At 46.1% G+C, this 15,982-nt stretch overlaps 1 protein-coding gene across 1 annotated transcript in view; it reads right to left on the reverse strand.

Annotated features, from left to right (window-relative positions):
• Positions 1–13,230, reverse strand: part of LOC129835456 (cytosolic phospholipase A2 zeta-like) — a 101,735-nt gene extending 88,505 nt beyond the window's left edge. Inside the window, exons 1-10 of the mRNA XM_055901092.1 lie at positions 13,216–13,230; positions 12,450–12,592; positions 11,844–12,039; positions 11,597–11,702; positions 10,853–10,993; positions 8,288–8,470; positions 8,030–8,203; positions 5,598–5,669; positions 5,347–5,430; positions 4,379–4,533 (exon numbers count right to left, since the gene is read on the reverse strand). Of these exons, the coding sequence (XP_055757067.1) occupies positions 4,379–4,533; positions 5,347–5,430; positions 5,598–5,669; positions 8,030–8,203; positions 8,288–8,470; positions 10,853–10,993; positions 11,597–11,702; positions 11,844–12,039; positions 12,450–12,592; positions 13,216–13,230 (1,269 nt within the window). The remainder of the gene's footprint in view (positions 1–4,378; positions 4,534–5,346; positions 5,431–5,597; positions 5,670–8,029; positions 8,204–8,287; positions 8,471–10,852; positions 10,994–11,596; positions 11,703–11,843; positions 12,040–12,449; positions 12,593–13,215) is intronic.
• Between the last annotated feature and the right edge of the window lie 2,752 nt (positions 13,231–15,982).

Genomic DNA, 15,982 nt, shown 5'->3' on the forward strand with positions numbered 1-15,982 from the left:
GAGAGAGAGACCCTACTACCTAGAGAGAGAGAGAGACCCTACTACCTAGAGAGAGAGAGAGAGACCCTACTACCTAGAGAGAGAGAGAGAGACCCTACTACCTAGAGAGAGAGAGAGAGACCCTACTACCTAGAGAGAGAGAGAGAGACCCTACTACCTAGAGAGAGAGAGAGAGACCCTACTACCTAGAGAGAGAGAGAGAGACCCTACTACCTAGAGAGAGAGAGAGAGACCCTACTACCTAGAGAGAGAGAGAGAGACCCTACTACCTAGAGAGAGAGAGAGAGACCCTACTACCTAGAGAGAGAGAGAGAGACCCTACTACCTAGAGAGAGAGAGAGAGACCCTACTACCTAGAGAGAGAGAGAGAGACCCTACTACCTAGAGAGAGAGAGAGAGACCCTACTACCTAGAGAGAGAGAGAGAGACCCTACTACCTAGAGAGAGAGAGAGAGACCCTACTACCTAGAGAGAGAGAGAGAGACCCTACTACCTAGAGAGAGAGAGAGAGACCCTACTACCTAGAGAGAGAGAGAGAGACCCTACTACCTAGAGAGAGAGAGAGACCCTACTACCTAGAGAGAGAGAGAGACCCTACTACCTAGAGAGAGAGACCCTACTACCTAGAGAGAGAGAGCGAGAGAGAGACCCTACTACCTAGAGAGCGAGAGAGAGACCCTACTACCTAGAGAGCGAGAGAGAGACCCTACTACCTAGAGAGAGAGAGCGAGAGAGAGACCCTACTACCTAGAGAGAGAGAGCGAGAGAGAGACCCTACTACCTAGAGAGCGAGAGAGAGACCCTACTACCTAGAGAGCGAGAGAGAGACCCTACTACCTAGAGAGCGAGAGAGAGACCCTACTACCTAGAGAGCGAGAGAGAGACCCTACTACCTAGAGAGAGAGAGCGAGAGAGAGACCCTACTACCTAGAGAGCGAGAGAGAGACCCTACTACCTAGAGAGCGAGAGAGAGACCCTACTACCTAGAGCGAGAGAGAGACCCTACTACCTAGAGAGAGAGAGAGACCCTACTACCTAGAGCGAGAGAGAGACCCTACTACCTAGAGAGAGAGAGAGACCCTACTACCTAGAGAGAGAGAGAGACCCTACTACCTAGAGAGAGAGAGAGGCCCTACTACCTAGAGAGAGAGGCCCTACTACCTAGAGAGAGAGAGAGAGGCCCTACTACCTAGAGAGAGAGAGAGAGGCCCTACTACCTAGAGAGAGAGAGAGAGGCCCTACTACCTAGAGAGAGAGAGAGAGGCCCTACTACCTAGAGAGAGAGAGAGAGGCCCTACTACCTAGAGAGAGAGAGAGAGACCCTACTACCTAGAGAGAGAGAGAGAGACCCTACTACCTAGAGAGAGAGAGAGAGACCCTACTACCTAGAGAGAGAGAGAGAGACCCTACTACCTAGAGAGAGAGAGAGAGACCCTACTACCTAGAGAGAGAGAGAGAGACCCTACTACCTAGAGAGAGAGAGAGAGACCCTACTACCTAGAGAGAGAGAGAGAGACCCTACTACCTAGAGAGAGAGAGAGAGACCCTACTACCTAGAGAGAGAGAGAGAGACCCTACTACCTAGAGAGAGAGAGAGAGACCCTACTACCTAGAGAGAGAGAGAGAGACCCTACTACCTAGAGAGAGAGAGAGAGACCCTACTACCTAGAGAGAGAGAGAGAGACCCTACTACCTAGAGAGAGAGAGAGAGACCCTACTACCTAGAGAGAGAGAGAGAGACCCTACTACCTAGAGAGAGAGAGAGAGACCCTACTACCTAGAGAGAGAGAGAGAGACCCTACTACCTAGAGAGAGAGAGAGAGACCCTACTACCTAGAGAGAGAGAGAGAGACCCTACTACCTAGAGAGAGAGAGAGAGACCCTACTACCTAGAGAGAGAGAGAGACCCTACTACCTAGAGAGAGAGAGAGACCCTACTACCTAGAGAGAGAGAGAGACCCACTACTACCTAGAGAGAGAGAGAGAGACCCACTACTACCTAGAGAGAGAGAGAGAGACCCACTACTACCTAGAGAGAGAGAGAGAGACCCACTACTACCTAGAGAGAGAGAGAGAGACCCACTACTACCTAGAGAGAGAGAGAGAGACCCACTACTACCTAGAGAGAGAGAGAGAGACCCACTACTACCTAGAGAGAGAGAGAGAGACCCACTACTACCTAGAGAGAGAGAGAGAGACCCACTACTACCTAGAGAGAGAGAGAGAGACCCACTACTACCTAGAGAGAGAGAGAGAGACCCACTACTACCTAGAGAGAGAGAGAGAGACCCACTACTACCTAGAGAGAGAGAGAGGGACCCACTACTACCTAGAGAGAGAGAGAGGGACCCACTACTACCTAGAGAGAGAGAGAGGGTCACTACTACCTAGAGAGAGAGAGGGTCACTACTACCTAGAGAGAGAGAGGGTCACTACTACCTAGAGAGAGAGAGAGGGTCACTACTACCTAGAGAGAGAGAGAGGGTCACTACTACCTAGAGAGAGAGAGAGGGTCACTACTACCTAGAGAGAGAGAGAGGGTCACTACTACCTAGAGAGAGAGAGGGTCACTACTACCTAGAGAGAGAGAGAGGGTCACTACTACCTAGAGAGAGAGACCCTACTACCTAGAGAGAGAGAGAGAGAGAGACCCTACTACCTAGAGAGAGAGAGAGAGACCCTACTACCTAGAGAGAGAGAGAGAGACCCTACTACCTAGAGAGAGAGAGAGAGACCCTACTACCTAGAGAGAGAGAGAGAGACCCTACTACCTAGAGAGAGAGAGAGAGAGAGACCCTACTACCTAGAGAGAGAGAGAGAGACCCTACTACCTAGAGAGAGAGAGAGAGACCCTACTACCTAGAGAGAGAGACCCACTACTACCTAGAGAGAGAGAGAGAGAGACCCTACTACCTAGAGAGAGAGACCCACTACTACCTAGAGAGAGAGAGAGAGACCCACTACTACCTAGAGAGAGAGAGAGAGACCCACTACTACCTAGAGAGAGAGAGAGATACACTACTACCTAGAGAGAGAGAGGGTCACTACTACCTAGAGAGAGAGAGAGGGTCACTACTACCTAGAGAGAGAGAGAGGGTCACTACTACCTAGAGAGAGAGAGAGGGTCACTACTACCTAGAGAGAGAGAGAGAGACCCACTACTACCTAGAGAGAGAGAGAGAGACCCTACTACCTAGAGAGAGAGAGAGAGACCCTACTACCTAGAGAGAGAGAGAGAGACCCTACTACCTAGAGAGAGAGAGAGACCCTACTACCTAGAGAGAGAGAGAGGGTCACTACTACCTAGAGAGAGAGAGAGGGTCACTACTACCTAGAGAGAGAGAGAGGGTCACTACTACCTAGAGAGAGAGAGAGGGTCACTACTACCTAGAGAGAGAGAGAGGGTCACTACTACCTAGAGAGAGAGAGGGTCACTACTACCTAGAGAGAGAGAGAGGGTCACTACTACCTAGAGAGAGAGAGAGGGTCACTACTACCTAGAGAGAGAGAGAGGGTCACTACTACCTAGAGAGAGAGGGTCACTACTACCTAGAGAGAGAGCAAGAGAGAGAGGGTCACTACTACCTAGAGAGAGAGGGTCACTACTACCTAGAGAGAGAGGGTCACTACTACCTAGAGAGAGAGGGTCACTACTACCTAGAGAGAGAGGGTCACTACTACCTAGAGAGAGAGGGTCACTACTACCTAGAGAGAGAGGGTCACTACTACCTAGAGAGAGAGGGTCACTACTACCTAGAGAGAGAGGGTCACTACTACCTAGAGAGAGAGGGTCACTACTACCTAGAGAGAGAGGGTCACTACTACCTAGAGAGAGAGGGTCACTACTACCTAGAGAGAGAGGGTCACTACTACCTAGAGAGAGAGCAAGAGAGAGAGGGTCACTACTACCTAGAGAGAGAGCAAGAGAGAGAGGGTCACTGCTACCTAGAGAGAGAGGGTCACTACTACCTAGAGAGAGAGGGTCACTACTACCTAGAGAGAGCAAGAGAGAGAGGGTCACTACTACCTAGAGAGAGCAAGAGAGAGAGGGTCACTACTACCTAGAGAGAGAGCAAGAGAGAGAGGGTCACTACTACCTAGAGAGAGCAAGAGAGAGAGGGTCACTACTACCTAGAGAGAGCAAGAGAGAGAGGGTCACTACTACCTAGAGAGAGCAAGAGAGAGAGGGTCACTACTACCTAGAGAGAGAGCAAGAGAGAGAGGGTCACTGCTACCTAGGCACTTCATGTTCTTCTGAAAGACTACTGGAATCCACACACACCTTCCATTTTAATCATACTGGATAGAAAGGTAATGAAACAGGAATAAACCGTGTGTGTGTGCACGTGTGTGTGTGTGTGTGTGTGTGTGTGTTTGCCTCAAAGGGGTCTCCCGCGCTGAAGTCCAAGGAGATGATGAGGTCGACCTCCCTGGATGTGCGCAGGACGGGGGGGTAAGGAGAGTTGATCTTTAACCCAGCATCTACCAGGTGAATCTTCTCTTTGGATGCCATGCTGCTCACAACGTTAGTATCTGGGGAGATAGAGAGAAAGGGGGTGGGGGTAGAGAGAGAGGGAGCGAGAGAGAGGGGGGTTGAGTGAGGGGATGGAAAGAGATGGTATAGAGAGAGGGTGTACAGAGCGAGAGGGGGTGAGAGGTACAGAGAGAGAGGGGGGTAGAGAGAGAGAAAAAGAGAATTGTAAAGCGAGAGAGGGGAGTGAGGGAGGGTGGGGTAGAGAGAGAGCGAGAAGGAGGGAGGACAGGGTAGAGGGGGGGGTAGGTGTTCAGAGATAGGGGTTCAGAGAGAGAGAGGGAGGGCGGGGTAGAGGGAGAGCAAGGGGGAGGTAGAGGGCAAGGTAGAGAGCGAGGACGAGGTAGAGAGCGAGAGGCGGCTGAACAGAGAGAGGGAGGGGGAGAGAGAGGGCGAGAGAAAGCGTAGAGAGAGGGCAAGAGAGAGAGTAGAGAGAGGGCAAGAGAGAGAGCGTATAAAGGGAGAGCGAGAGAGAGGGAAGGCAGTGTAGAGAGAGGGGGGTACAGAGAGAGAGCAAAATGAGAGAGAGGGTGAACAGAAAGAGAGGGGGGATGTACAGAGCGAGAGAGGGTACAGAGAGAGAGCGAGAGAGGGTACAGAGAGAGAGCGAGAGAGGGTACAGAGAGAGAGCGAGAGAGGGTACAGAGAGAGAGCGAGAGAGGGTACAGAGAGAGGGACGGGGGGTAGAGAGAGGGGGACGGGGGGTAGAGAGAGAGAACCAAGAAAGCTGCTATTTTGGAAGGAAACATAAGATCCTGGCTATGATGGATACTAGTTATGCTATCATGTTAGGAAGAGGTCTGATGTTACTGTACCTTGGATCTTGAAGAGGAAGTTGGACACTGTTCCCCATTCCCATGTTATGACCAGAGGGAAAATGTTCCGTACAATCCACCAGTCTGGAGGAGACACACGCACCAATTTCAAATGATTCATATCAACTGGTCAAAAATAATCTCAGTGATGGAGTATAGTCTGTTCTGTATCCTTCCTTTACTGGAATACACACACACACACTTCATACTGTAATCATACTGGATAGAAAAGGTAATGAAAAAAACATTACTATCAGAGGACCAGGATGACACCATGACCGACTTCTCCCTTTTTCCCATCGTCACCCCGTGCTTCCCTTCATCTGCAGAGGACAAGAGAATAAACATTATCTCATGCCATTATGATGAGAGAGTTTGGGAACGTGACAGTACCACACAGTCTCATACCAAAACGTGCATGCTGTAACGATAGTACAAGGCCACCATAACCTGTCCAAGTGACTGTAGCGTGGAAACTGCACATTTCTACAAAGCATTACTGAAGGGTAAAAAAAAAGTTAGAGAGCTCAACTACATAGTACTGTTACGGCTGTCGTCTTCCTCCTCTTCCTCAGACGAGGAGAGGAGAGAAGGATCGGTGGACCAATACGCAGCAAGGTATGATGACAAAGTAATTTATTGAAAGACAAAGACGAATACGAAAACACTTGGAAAATTACAAAATAAGAAAACGACGTAGACGAAACCTGAACATGAACTTACATAACTACATGTAGAACTCACGGACAGGAACAGACTACATCAAACGAATGAACAGTCAAACAGTCCCGTATGGTACGGACGACACAGGAGACAATCACCCACAAACAAACAGTGAGAACAACCTACCTTAATATGACTCTCAATCAGAGGAAATGCCAAACACCTGCCTCTAATTGAGAGCCATACCAGGCAACCCTTTAACCCAACATAGAAACACAACACATAGAAATGCCCACCCCGCTCACGCCCTGACCAATAAACACATACAAAACAAGAGAAAACAGGTCAGGAACTTGACAAGTACAATTAGCAGTAGTAGGTGTTAATTGTGAGTGGTTAAGGGAAGGGTTAGGTTAAGCATGAACTTCGACAGTTTAGGTTTAGGCATTAAAAGTAAACTTTCCCTAAAAAAACGACTTCTCATTTAGAAAACAGCCTGACATTGAGTCAGAAACATTTGACTGTATTAAACAAAAACATAGTTTTGTTCTTGAGAATGTCACAACGTAAATGAAGGTTGGGTTTATTTCAGTCCTGCCCACAGCTGGCAGCACACAAGTAATCATCAATTCAGAGGACAGCTGCACGTGACCAAATAGTAATGGCAGTGGTAAATGTGGTTTGATTTTGGATATCCCTATGGGGCTAGTTAGAGACCATCGGTAAATTACACAATGTACATGGGACAATATGTTCAAATTCCAATAGCTCCAAATTTCAATGACTTCAAAACCTCAAACCAACTATAAATTGTAGAAATGAATATTTAAAACATTTATTGAGAACTAAAAGGTGTGCAATTGCCTCTTTTACATTTATTGACGGCCCCTAAGTAGCCCTGGCTATCCAAAGTCAAATCTATTTTGCCACGGTCACACACCACAATAATTCGTGAAGTAATTTGGCTAGCTATCTGCGATCACACACCCACATCAGTTCACACCCCGAATCCAACTCACGTTTGAATTCAGTCATGGCAGCTAGCATTTCTTAATGAACCAAATCTAAAACCAGGCCAAATCAGGAAGTTCAGCTATCCTTTAACTTGGATTGGTTAGGATTAGTGATGGGGAAACTAAGCTTCCTGAAGCATTGAGGCTTTCCAGCCAATTGTGTCGAGAATAGGTTCATTACTCGGAGGTTCATTATCCGTTCACAATGCACATTAGTGAACACATCTCCTGGTCAGCAATAAATAGCAACGTGTGATTATCAGTGTTTTTTCTCCACAGATTTTAGCAAAGCCCCGTGGCACAGCAGTAAATCATTAGCTTCAAATGGGTTCATTGTAATGGATGGAACGGAATGAGAAATCGTACCAAACACGTGTTTGACATGTGTTTGATACCGTTCCTCACGCCATTCCCAAGCATTACAATAAGCCGTCTTCTGATTTCTCCCTCCACCAGCCTCCCCTATTGGAGCTGTACTAGATACAGATGCCCACTGTTTATAACAACCTAGTACCATATACCCTCTTACACTAAGACCATATTACCACATAACCATTCTGCATTTTACATTCAGGTCCCCAAACCTTCTGTAAAAATCTCAGCTCCAAGGCATCAGCTCAGTGAACTAACATGGTCTTGAGTCATCAAGCCAGTCAGGTAATAGAAGTGGCAGGGTGAAAGTTAGTGTTACCTGTGCAGGTGCAGGGTCTAATGAATCTAAGAATAAAAGTACTACATAGTGCTACCTACCTATAAAGGGTTCTTCAGTTGTCTCTGTGGGAGAACCCTTTGAATATCAATTTTAGGTTTCATGTAGAACCTTTTCCAGAAAAGGTTATAAATGGAACCTAATGGGGTTCGACAGTACATGAAACCCATAAGGGTTCTTCAAAGGGTTCTCCCACACGGAAAACCAAAGAATCCTTTTGGAACTCTTTTTATCTCAGAGTACAGGCTGTAGTTCAATGGGCTAACCTGGTGTTGGAGTAATATAATGCCTTTGTTACCGTTACCGTTGCAGATGCAGCACTGGTCCTCCCAGTCTTTTGTCCAGCTGTCTGAGGAGAGGATGAGCTCCAGACTGACTGTCTCTATGAACTCCTTTCTCTCCACCAGGCTGGTTCTCTTCCACCTCTCAGAGTCCATGTTCCACAGCATCTCGCCCTTACTGCTCACATGACCTGGAGTCATTACACACATTATCACACAGGTCATGATTATGGTGTCTTTGTGCATGTTTGTGTGTGTATAAGTGTGTGCCTCACCTTCCAGTAGTTGTCCCAGTGTGGTGATGACTTCCATTGTCTTCAGTGGATCTGGGTCCTCAGCATTCACCATCAGCTCAGACACACACTTCACCACTCGGGAGGGCACACACTCACACACCTTTACCTTCCTGCTTTCTCCAACCATATTCATGTTCTCTTTGAACATCATGCTCTCGTACCCTGCAGAACAGAACAGGTTGGTCAGGTGTAGTGGAGGTGATTTGGAAACACACCCCCCTCTCATAGTGAGTAGCCCTGCCTGAGACATGTAAAACTCATGTGTCTCCCTCGGACCTTGAAGATGTCCTCTTAGCGAATTCTATTCCAACCATTACAATGAGCCTGACTTCCTATAGTTCCTCCCACCAGCCTCCTCTGATCCATTTATCTCCCCACACAGAGAGTCCCCAACACAGTAAGCAGTTGTTTTAACCATCCGACTATCTGTGTGTGGGGAGATACATGGACTGGAGGAGGCTGGATGGGAGGAGCTATAAGAGGACTGGCTCATTGTATTGGCTGGAATGGAGTCAACCGTATTGTCTACTATTGTCCTGTAGTTAATTGTCTACTATTGTCCTGTAGTTTATTGTCCTGTAGTTTATTGTCTAGTATGGTCCTGTAGTTTATTGTCCTGTAGTTTATTGTCTAGTATTGTCCTGTAGTTTATTGTCTAGTATTGTCTAGTATTGTCCTGTAGTTTATTGTCTAGTATTGTCTAGTATTGTCCTGTAGTTTATTGTCTACTATTGTCCTGTAGTTAATTGTCTACTATTGTCCTGTAGTTAATTGTCTACTATTGTCCTGTAGTTTATTGTCTAGTATTGTACTGTAGTTTATTGTCCTGTAGTTTAATGTCTAGTATTGTCCTGTAGTTTATTGTCTAGTATTGTCATGTAGTTTATTGTCTACTACTGTCCTGGAGTTTATTGTCTAGTATTGTCCTGTAGTTTATTGTCTAGTAATGTTTACATTTTTTGTATTTGTTTTTGATTGAAGGTGATTCTATTCGTTGTTGTTGTTTCTTAGTGTGTCTGTACTTGGTCTGTTCCTGGGTTGTATTGTTGTTGTTTCTTAGTGTGTCTGTTCTGGGTCTGTTCCTGGGTTGTATTGTTGTTGTTTCTTAGTGTGTCTGTACTGGGTCTGTTCCTGGGTTGTATTGTTGTTGTTTCTTAGTGTGTCTGTACTGGGTCTGTTCCTGGGTTGTATTGTTGTTGTTTCTTAGTGTGTCTGTACTGGGTCTGTTCCTGGGTTGTATTGTTGTTGTTTCTTAGTGTGTCTGTACTGGGTCTGTTCCTAGGTTGTATTGTTGTTGTTTCTTAGTGTGTCTGTACTGGGTCTGTTCCTGGGTTGTATTGTTGTTGTTTCTTAGTGTGTCTGTACTGGGTCTGTTCCTGGGTTGTACTGTTGTTGTTTCTTAGTGTGTCTGTACTGGGTCTGGTCCTGGGTTGTACTGTTGTTGTTTCTTAGTGTGTCTGTACTGGGTCTGTTCCTGGGTTGTATTGTTGTTGTTTCTTAGTGTGTCTGTACTGGGTCTGTTCCTAGGTTGTATTGTTGTTGTTTCTTAGTGTGTCTGTACTGGGTCTGTTCCTGGGTTGTATTGTTGTTGTTTCTTAGTGTGTCTGTACTGGGTCTGTTCCTGGGTTGTACTGTTGTTGTTTCTTAGTGTGTCTGTACTGGGTCTGGTCCTGGGTTGTACTGTTGTTGTTTCTTAGTGTGTCTGTACTGGGTCTGTTCCTGGGTTGTATTGTTGTTGTTTCTTAGTGTGTCTGTACTGGGTCTGTTCCTGGGTTGTATTGTTGTTGTTTCTTAGTGTGTCTGTACTGGGTCTGTTCCTGGGTTGTATTGTTGTTGTTTCTTAGTGTGTCTGTACTGGGTCTGTTCCTGGGTTGAATTGTTGTTGTTTCTTAGTGTGGCTGTACTGGGTCTGTTCCTGGGTTGTATTGTTGTTGTTTCTTAGTGTGTCTGTACTGGGTCTGTTCCTGGGTTGTACTGTTGTTGTTTCTTAGTGTGTCTGTACTGGGTCTGTTCCTGGGTTGTATTGTTGTTGTTTCTTAGTGTGTCTGTACTGGGTCTGTTCCTGGGTTGTATTGTTGTTGTATTCTTTCTTATTGACTTATCTTTTTTATATGGTCTCTCTATCGTTGTCTTTGATGGGTGTTTTATCATCTTAATGGGTGGGGTAAGGGGAGGGGTGAAAGACTACCTTAGTGCAAGAAGTTAACCTGATTTTAAGACATTTTGGTAAAGCAGAAAAAATAAACATTATTTTTCACAAATGAACTCAAAGAGAATGTTGTTTCAATGATCCGAAATACAACTTACAATTCTACACACTAGCCTTGCAGACTAACTAGCGCGATGCACTGTAAACTGTAACTTACCTCCAATTAAGCCCCAGATCCTTTTTACCACATAAGCATGGTCCATCTGCCCGTCTGCAATGGCACTCCCACAGATACCTGCCCAGCAACAACAAGCAAACAACAATAAATTGATGTGTGTGTGCACGTTTGCTTGTGCATGTGTGTGTGTGCATGTGTGCGTCTATGCGTTCCCCACCTTGCAGCAGAACCATGTCTATTTCCTTCCTCTTCTCTCTCAAAGTCCCGCCTTCAAACTGGCTCCTGAGACAGGAAGTGGGAATGAAAGCGCCCAATCCGGAGAAGCCACTCTCGTGGGGGGTCATCTCAAACCATACCCCTACAGAAAACAGTGGGGGGAAATTATCTGAAATGACACTATATTCACAATATAGTGCACTGTATAGGGAGGCAGGTAGCCTAGTGGTTAGAGCATTGGACTAGTAACCGACAGGTTGCTAGATCAAATCCCTGACCTGACAAGGTACAAATATGTCGTTCTGCCCCTGAACAAGGCAGTTAACCCACTGTTCCTAAGCCGTCATAGAAAATAAAAATGTTGTTGTTAACTGACTTGCCTAGTTAAATAAAGGTGAACTATAGACTTCTAAACAGAGCCCGACTAATGCCTGGCTTGCTTTTTGGGTGTCTACAGTAGAGTGTTTGTTCATATTGTATTAATAGTATACGTTGTTTGTATTGTTCTAGTTCTAAAACACTTTGAGACAATTGTCTTTGTAAAAAGCGCTATACAAATCCATTTCATTGATTGATTGATGCTGCGTTCACAGTGCACTCAGAACTCATTATACAAAGATGATACCCGAGGTTTCCACTCTGAGAGTATCAGAATCAACCGTTAGGAAGCTCTACGGGAATAACGTTTATTTTAACTCAGAAGTTCTGAGTTTCTGAGTTTCCATGAATGCTGCATAACAGTCACCTTTAGTGCAATGCTGTTTGTTGCGGTCCAGTTCTATGGAACTGTAGATGGGGTAGGGGTTGGTGCTGTCCCTGTGAGCATCGTCCGAGAGATGGCGAGTGTCCATCTGATACAAAAGAGAGAGAAAAAGGGGGAAGAGACAGGGAAGAGATAATCAGCTCAACAGAGACAGAGAAAGAGACATACAGGCAGACAGACAGACACACAGACACACACGCGAACACACACACATAAACCATACACTGACCTCCTTCATGAAATAGGAGGCAGTGGAGGCGCCCCAGAAGTCAGTGAGGTTGAAGTCCTGGTCGTTTACTTTCCGCTGTCTCAGCCAGTCCACAGCCTTCTTCAAGTCCACCGTAGGACCCTTCAGCTTCTCTATCACCTCATCACAGCGCTTATTCAACGACCAATCTGGATCGCTGTACAGGGATGACATGCACCTGTGTGTGTGTGTGTGTGTGTGTGTGTGTGTGTGTGTGTGTGTGTGTGTGTGTGTGTGTGTGTGTGTGTGTGTGTGTGTGTGTGTGTGTGTGTGTGTGTGTGTGTGTGTGTGTGTGTGTGTGTGTGTGTGTGTGTGTGTGAGAGAGCGAGGGGGGGGGGGGCGAGAGAGAGAGAGGGGGGGGTGAGAGAGAGCCAGATACCTCATTTGTTTCAGCACATTCAAAATGAACTTTACTGCTAAGAATGATAATAAATAAGCATGTGTGTGTGTGTGTGTGTGTGTGTGTGTGTGTGTGTGTGTGTGTTTCTGTGTGTGTGTGTGTGTGTGTGTGTGTGTGTGTGTGTGTGTGTGTGTGTGTGTGTGTGTGTGTGTGTGTGTGTGTGTGTGTGTGTGTGTGTGTGTTTGTACCAGGTGGTGCCTGACACCCCACACATGTAGAGGAGGCTGCCCAGCAGGTCGTCCTGTGCCAGCTGATGCAGTGATCCTAGCATGCCCACTGCTGCCCTCTGTCCTCCACCTGACCCCAGCAATGCTATCTTAGGAACATCCTCCTGAGAGAGAGATGTTGTAGTTGTAGTTGTTGTTAATGGTAATCCCATGTCCACTACTACTGTTATTATTGCTGTTGGTCCCACCATTTATTTATATATAAATATATATATATTTTGTATATATATACATATATATTTGATTTTTATTTTTCGATATGTATACTTTGACAATGTAAGTAATAACGAACTTACCATGTCAATAAAGTCAATTGAATTGAATTGAATTGAATTGAGAGAGAGAGAGAGAGAGAGAGAGAGAGAGAGAGAGAGAGAGAGAGAGAGAGAGAGAGAGAGAGAGAGAGAGAGAGAGAGAGAAGCGAATCCCAAACCTTCCATAACAAAGCCATCACCTACAGAGAGATGAACCTGGAGAAGAGTCCCCTAAGCAAGCTGGTCCTAGGGCTCTGTTCACAAACACAAACACACCCCACAGAGCCCCAGGACAACAGCACAATTAGACCCAACCAAATCATGAGAAAACAAAAAGATAATTACTTGACACATTGGAAAGAATTAACAAAAAAACAGAGCAAACTAGAATGCTATTTGGCCCTAAACAGAGAGTACACAGTGGCAGAATACCTGACCACTGTGACTGACCCAAACTTAAGGAAAGCTTTGACTATGTACAGACTCATATGTACAGACGCATAGCCTTGCTATTGAGAAAGGCCGCCGTAGGCAGACATGGCTCTCAAGAGAAGACAGGCTATGTGCACACTGCCCACAAAATGAGGTGGAAACCGAGCTGCACTTCCTAACCTCCTGCCCAATGTATGACCGGACAAAACAGAGATGCTTGTTCTAGGTCCCAAGAAACAAAGAGATCTTCTGTTAAATCTGACAATTCATCTTGATGGTTGTAAAGTCGTCTCAAATAAAACTGTGAAGGACCTCGGCGTTACTCTTGACCCTGATCTCTCTTTTGACGAACATATCAAGACTGTTTCAAGGACAGCTTTTTTCCATCTACATAACATTGCAAAAATCAGAAATTTTCTGTCCAAAAATGATGCTGAAAAATTAATCCATGCATTTGTTACTTCTAGGTTAGACTACTGCAATGCTCTACTTTCCGGCTACCCGGATAAAGCACTAAATAAACTTCAGTTAGTGCTAAATACGGCTGCTAGAATCCTGACTAGAACCAAGAAATTTGATCATATTACTCCAGTGCTAGCTTCCCTACACTGGCTTCCCGTTAAGGCAAGGGCTGATTTCAAGGTTTTACTGTTAATCTATAAAGCGTTACATGGGCTTGCTCCTACCTATCTTTCCGAGTTGGTCCTGCCGTACATACCTACACGTACGCTACGGTCACAAGACGCAGGCCTCCTAATTGTCCCTAAAATTTCTAAGCAAACAGCTGGAGGCAGGGCTTTCTCCTATAGATCTCCATTTTTATGGAACAGTCTGCCTACCCATGTGAGAGACGCAGACTCGGTCTCAACCTTTAAGTCTTTACTGAAGACTTATCTCTTCAGTAGGTCATATGATTGAGTGTAGTCTGGCCCAGGAGTGTGAAGGTGAACGGAAAGGCTCTGGAGCAACGAACCGCCCTTGCTGTCTCTCCAGGGCCGGTTCCCCTCTCTCCACTGGGATTCTCTGCCTCTAACCCTGTTACTGGGGCTGAGTCACTGGCTTGCTGGTGCTCTTTCATGCCGTCCCTAGGAGGGGTGCGTCACTTGAGTGGGTTGAGTTACTGACGTGAACTTCCTGTCTGGGTTGGCGCCCCCCCTTGGTTGTGCTGTGGTGGAGACCTTTGTGGGCTATACTCGGCCTTGTCTCAGGATTGTAAGTTGGTGGTTGAGGATATCCCTCTAGTGGTGTGGGGGCTGTGCTTTGGCAGAGTGGGTGGGGTTATATCCTTCCTGTTTGGCCCTGTCCGGGGGTTTCTTCGGATGGGGCCACAGTGTCTCCTGACCGCTCCTGTCTCAGCCTCCAGTATTTATGCTGCAGTAGTTTATGTGTCGGGGGGCTAGGGTCAGTTGGTTATACCTGGAGTACTTCTCCTGTCTTATCCAGTGTCCTGTGTGAATTTAAGTATGCTCTCTCTAATTCTCTCGTTCTCTCTTTCTCTCTGAGAACCTGAGCCCTAGGACCATACGTCAGGACTACCGGGCATGCTGACACCTTGCTGTCCCCAGTCCGCCCGGCCTTGCTGCTATTCCAGTTTCAACTGTTTCTGCCTGCGGTTACGAAACCCCTACCTGTCCCAGACCTGCTGTTTTCAACTCTTAATGATCGGCTATGAAAAGCCAACTGAGATTTATTCCTGATTATTATTTGACCATGCTTGTCATTTATGAACATTTTGAAAATCTTGGCTCTCTCTAATTTTCTCCTTCTCTCTTTCTCTCGGAGGACCTGAGCCCTAGGACCATACGTCGGGACTACCGGCCGTGGTGACTCCTTGCTGCCCCCAGTCCGCCTGGCCTTGCTGCTATTCCAGTTTCAACTCTTCTGCCTGCGGTTATGGAACCCCTACCTGTCCCAGACCTGCTGTTTTCAACTCTTAATGATCGGCTATGAAAAGCCAACTGAGATTTATTCCTGATTATTATTTGACCATGCTTGTCATTTATGAACATTTTGAAAATCTTGGCTCTCTAATTTTCTCCTTCTCTCTTTCTTTCTCTCGGAGGACCTGGGCCCTAGGACCATGCTTCGGGACTGCCGCCCGTGGTGACTCCTTGCTGTCCCCAGTCCGCCTGGCCTTGCTGCTATTCCAGTTTCAGCTGTTCTGCCTGCGGTTATGGAACCGCCACCTGTCCCAGACCTGTTGTTTTTCAACTCTTAATGATCAGCTATGAAAAGCCAACTGAAAATTATTCATGATTATTATTTGACCATGCTTGTCACTTATGAACATTTTTGAACATCTTGGCATAGTTCTGTTATAATCTCCACCCGGCACAGCCAGAAGAGGACTGGCCACCCCTCATAGCCTGGTTCCTCTCTAGGTTTCTTCCTAGGTTTTGGCCTTTCTAGGGAGTTTTTCCTAGCCACCGTGCTTCTACACCTGCATTCTAGCTGTTTGGGGTTTTAGGCTGGGTTTCTGTACAGCACTTCGAGATATTATCTGATGTACGAAGGGCTATATAAAATAAAATTGATTGATTGATTGATTGATATTAGAGACACATATTTCCCTCAGATCACACAGATCCACAAAGAATTCGAAAACAAATCCAATTTTGATAAACTCCCATATCTACTGGGTGAAATTCCACAGTGTGCCATCACAGCAGCAAGATTTGTGACCTGTTGCCACAAGAAAAGGGCAACCAGTGAAGAACAAACACCATTGTAAATACAACCCATATTTATGCTTACTTATTTTAACTTGTGTGCTTTAACCATTTGTACATTGTTACAACACTGTATATA

This window comes from Salvelinus fontinalis, chromosome 36 (assembly GCF_029448725.1).
Source record: "Salvelinus fontinalis isolate EN_2023a chromosome 36, ASM2944872v1, whole genome shotgun sequence".
Classification (NCBI taxonomy): Eukaryota; Metazoa; Chordata; class Actinopteri; order Salmoniformes; family Salmonidae; genus Salvelinus; species Salvelinus fontinalis.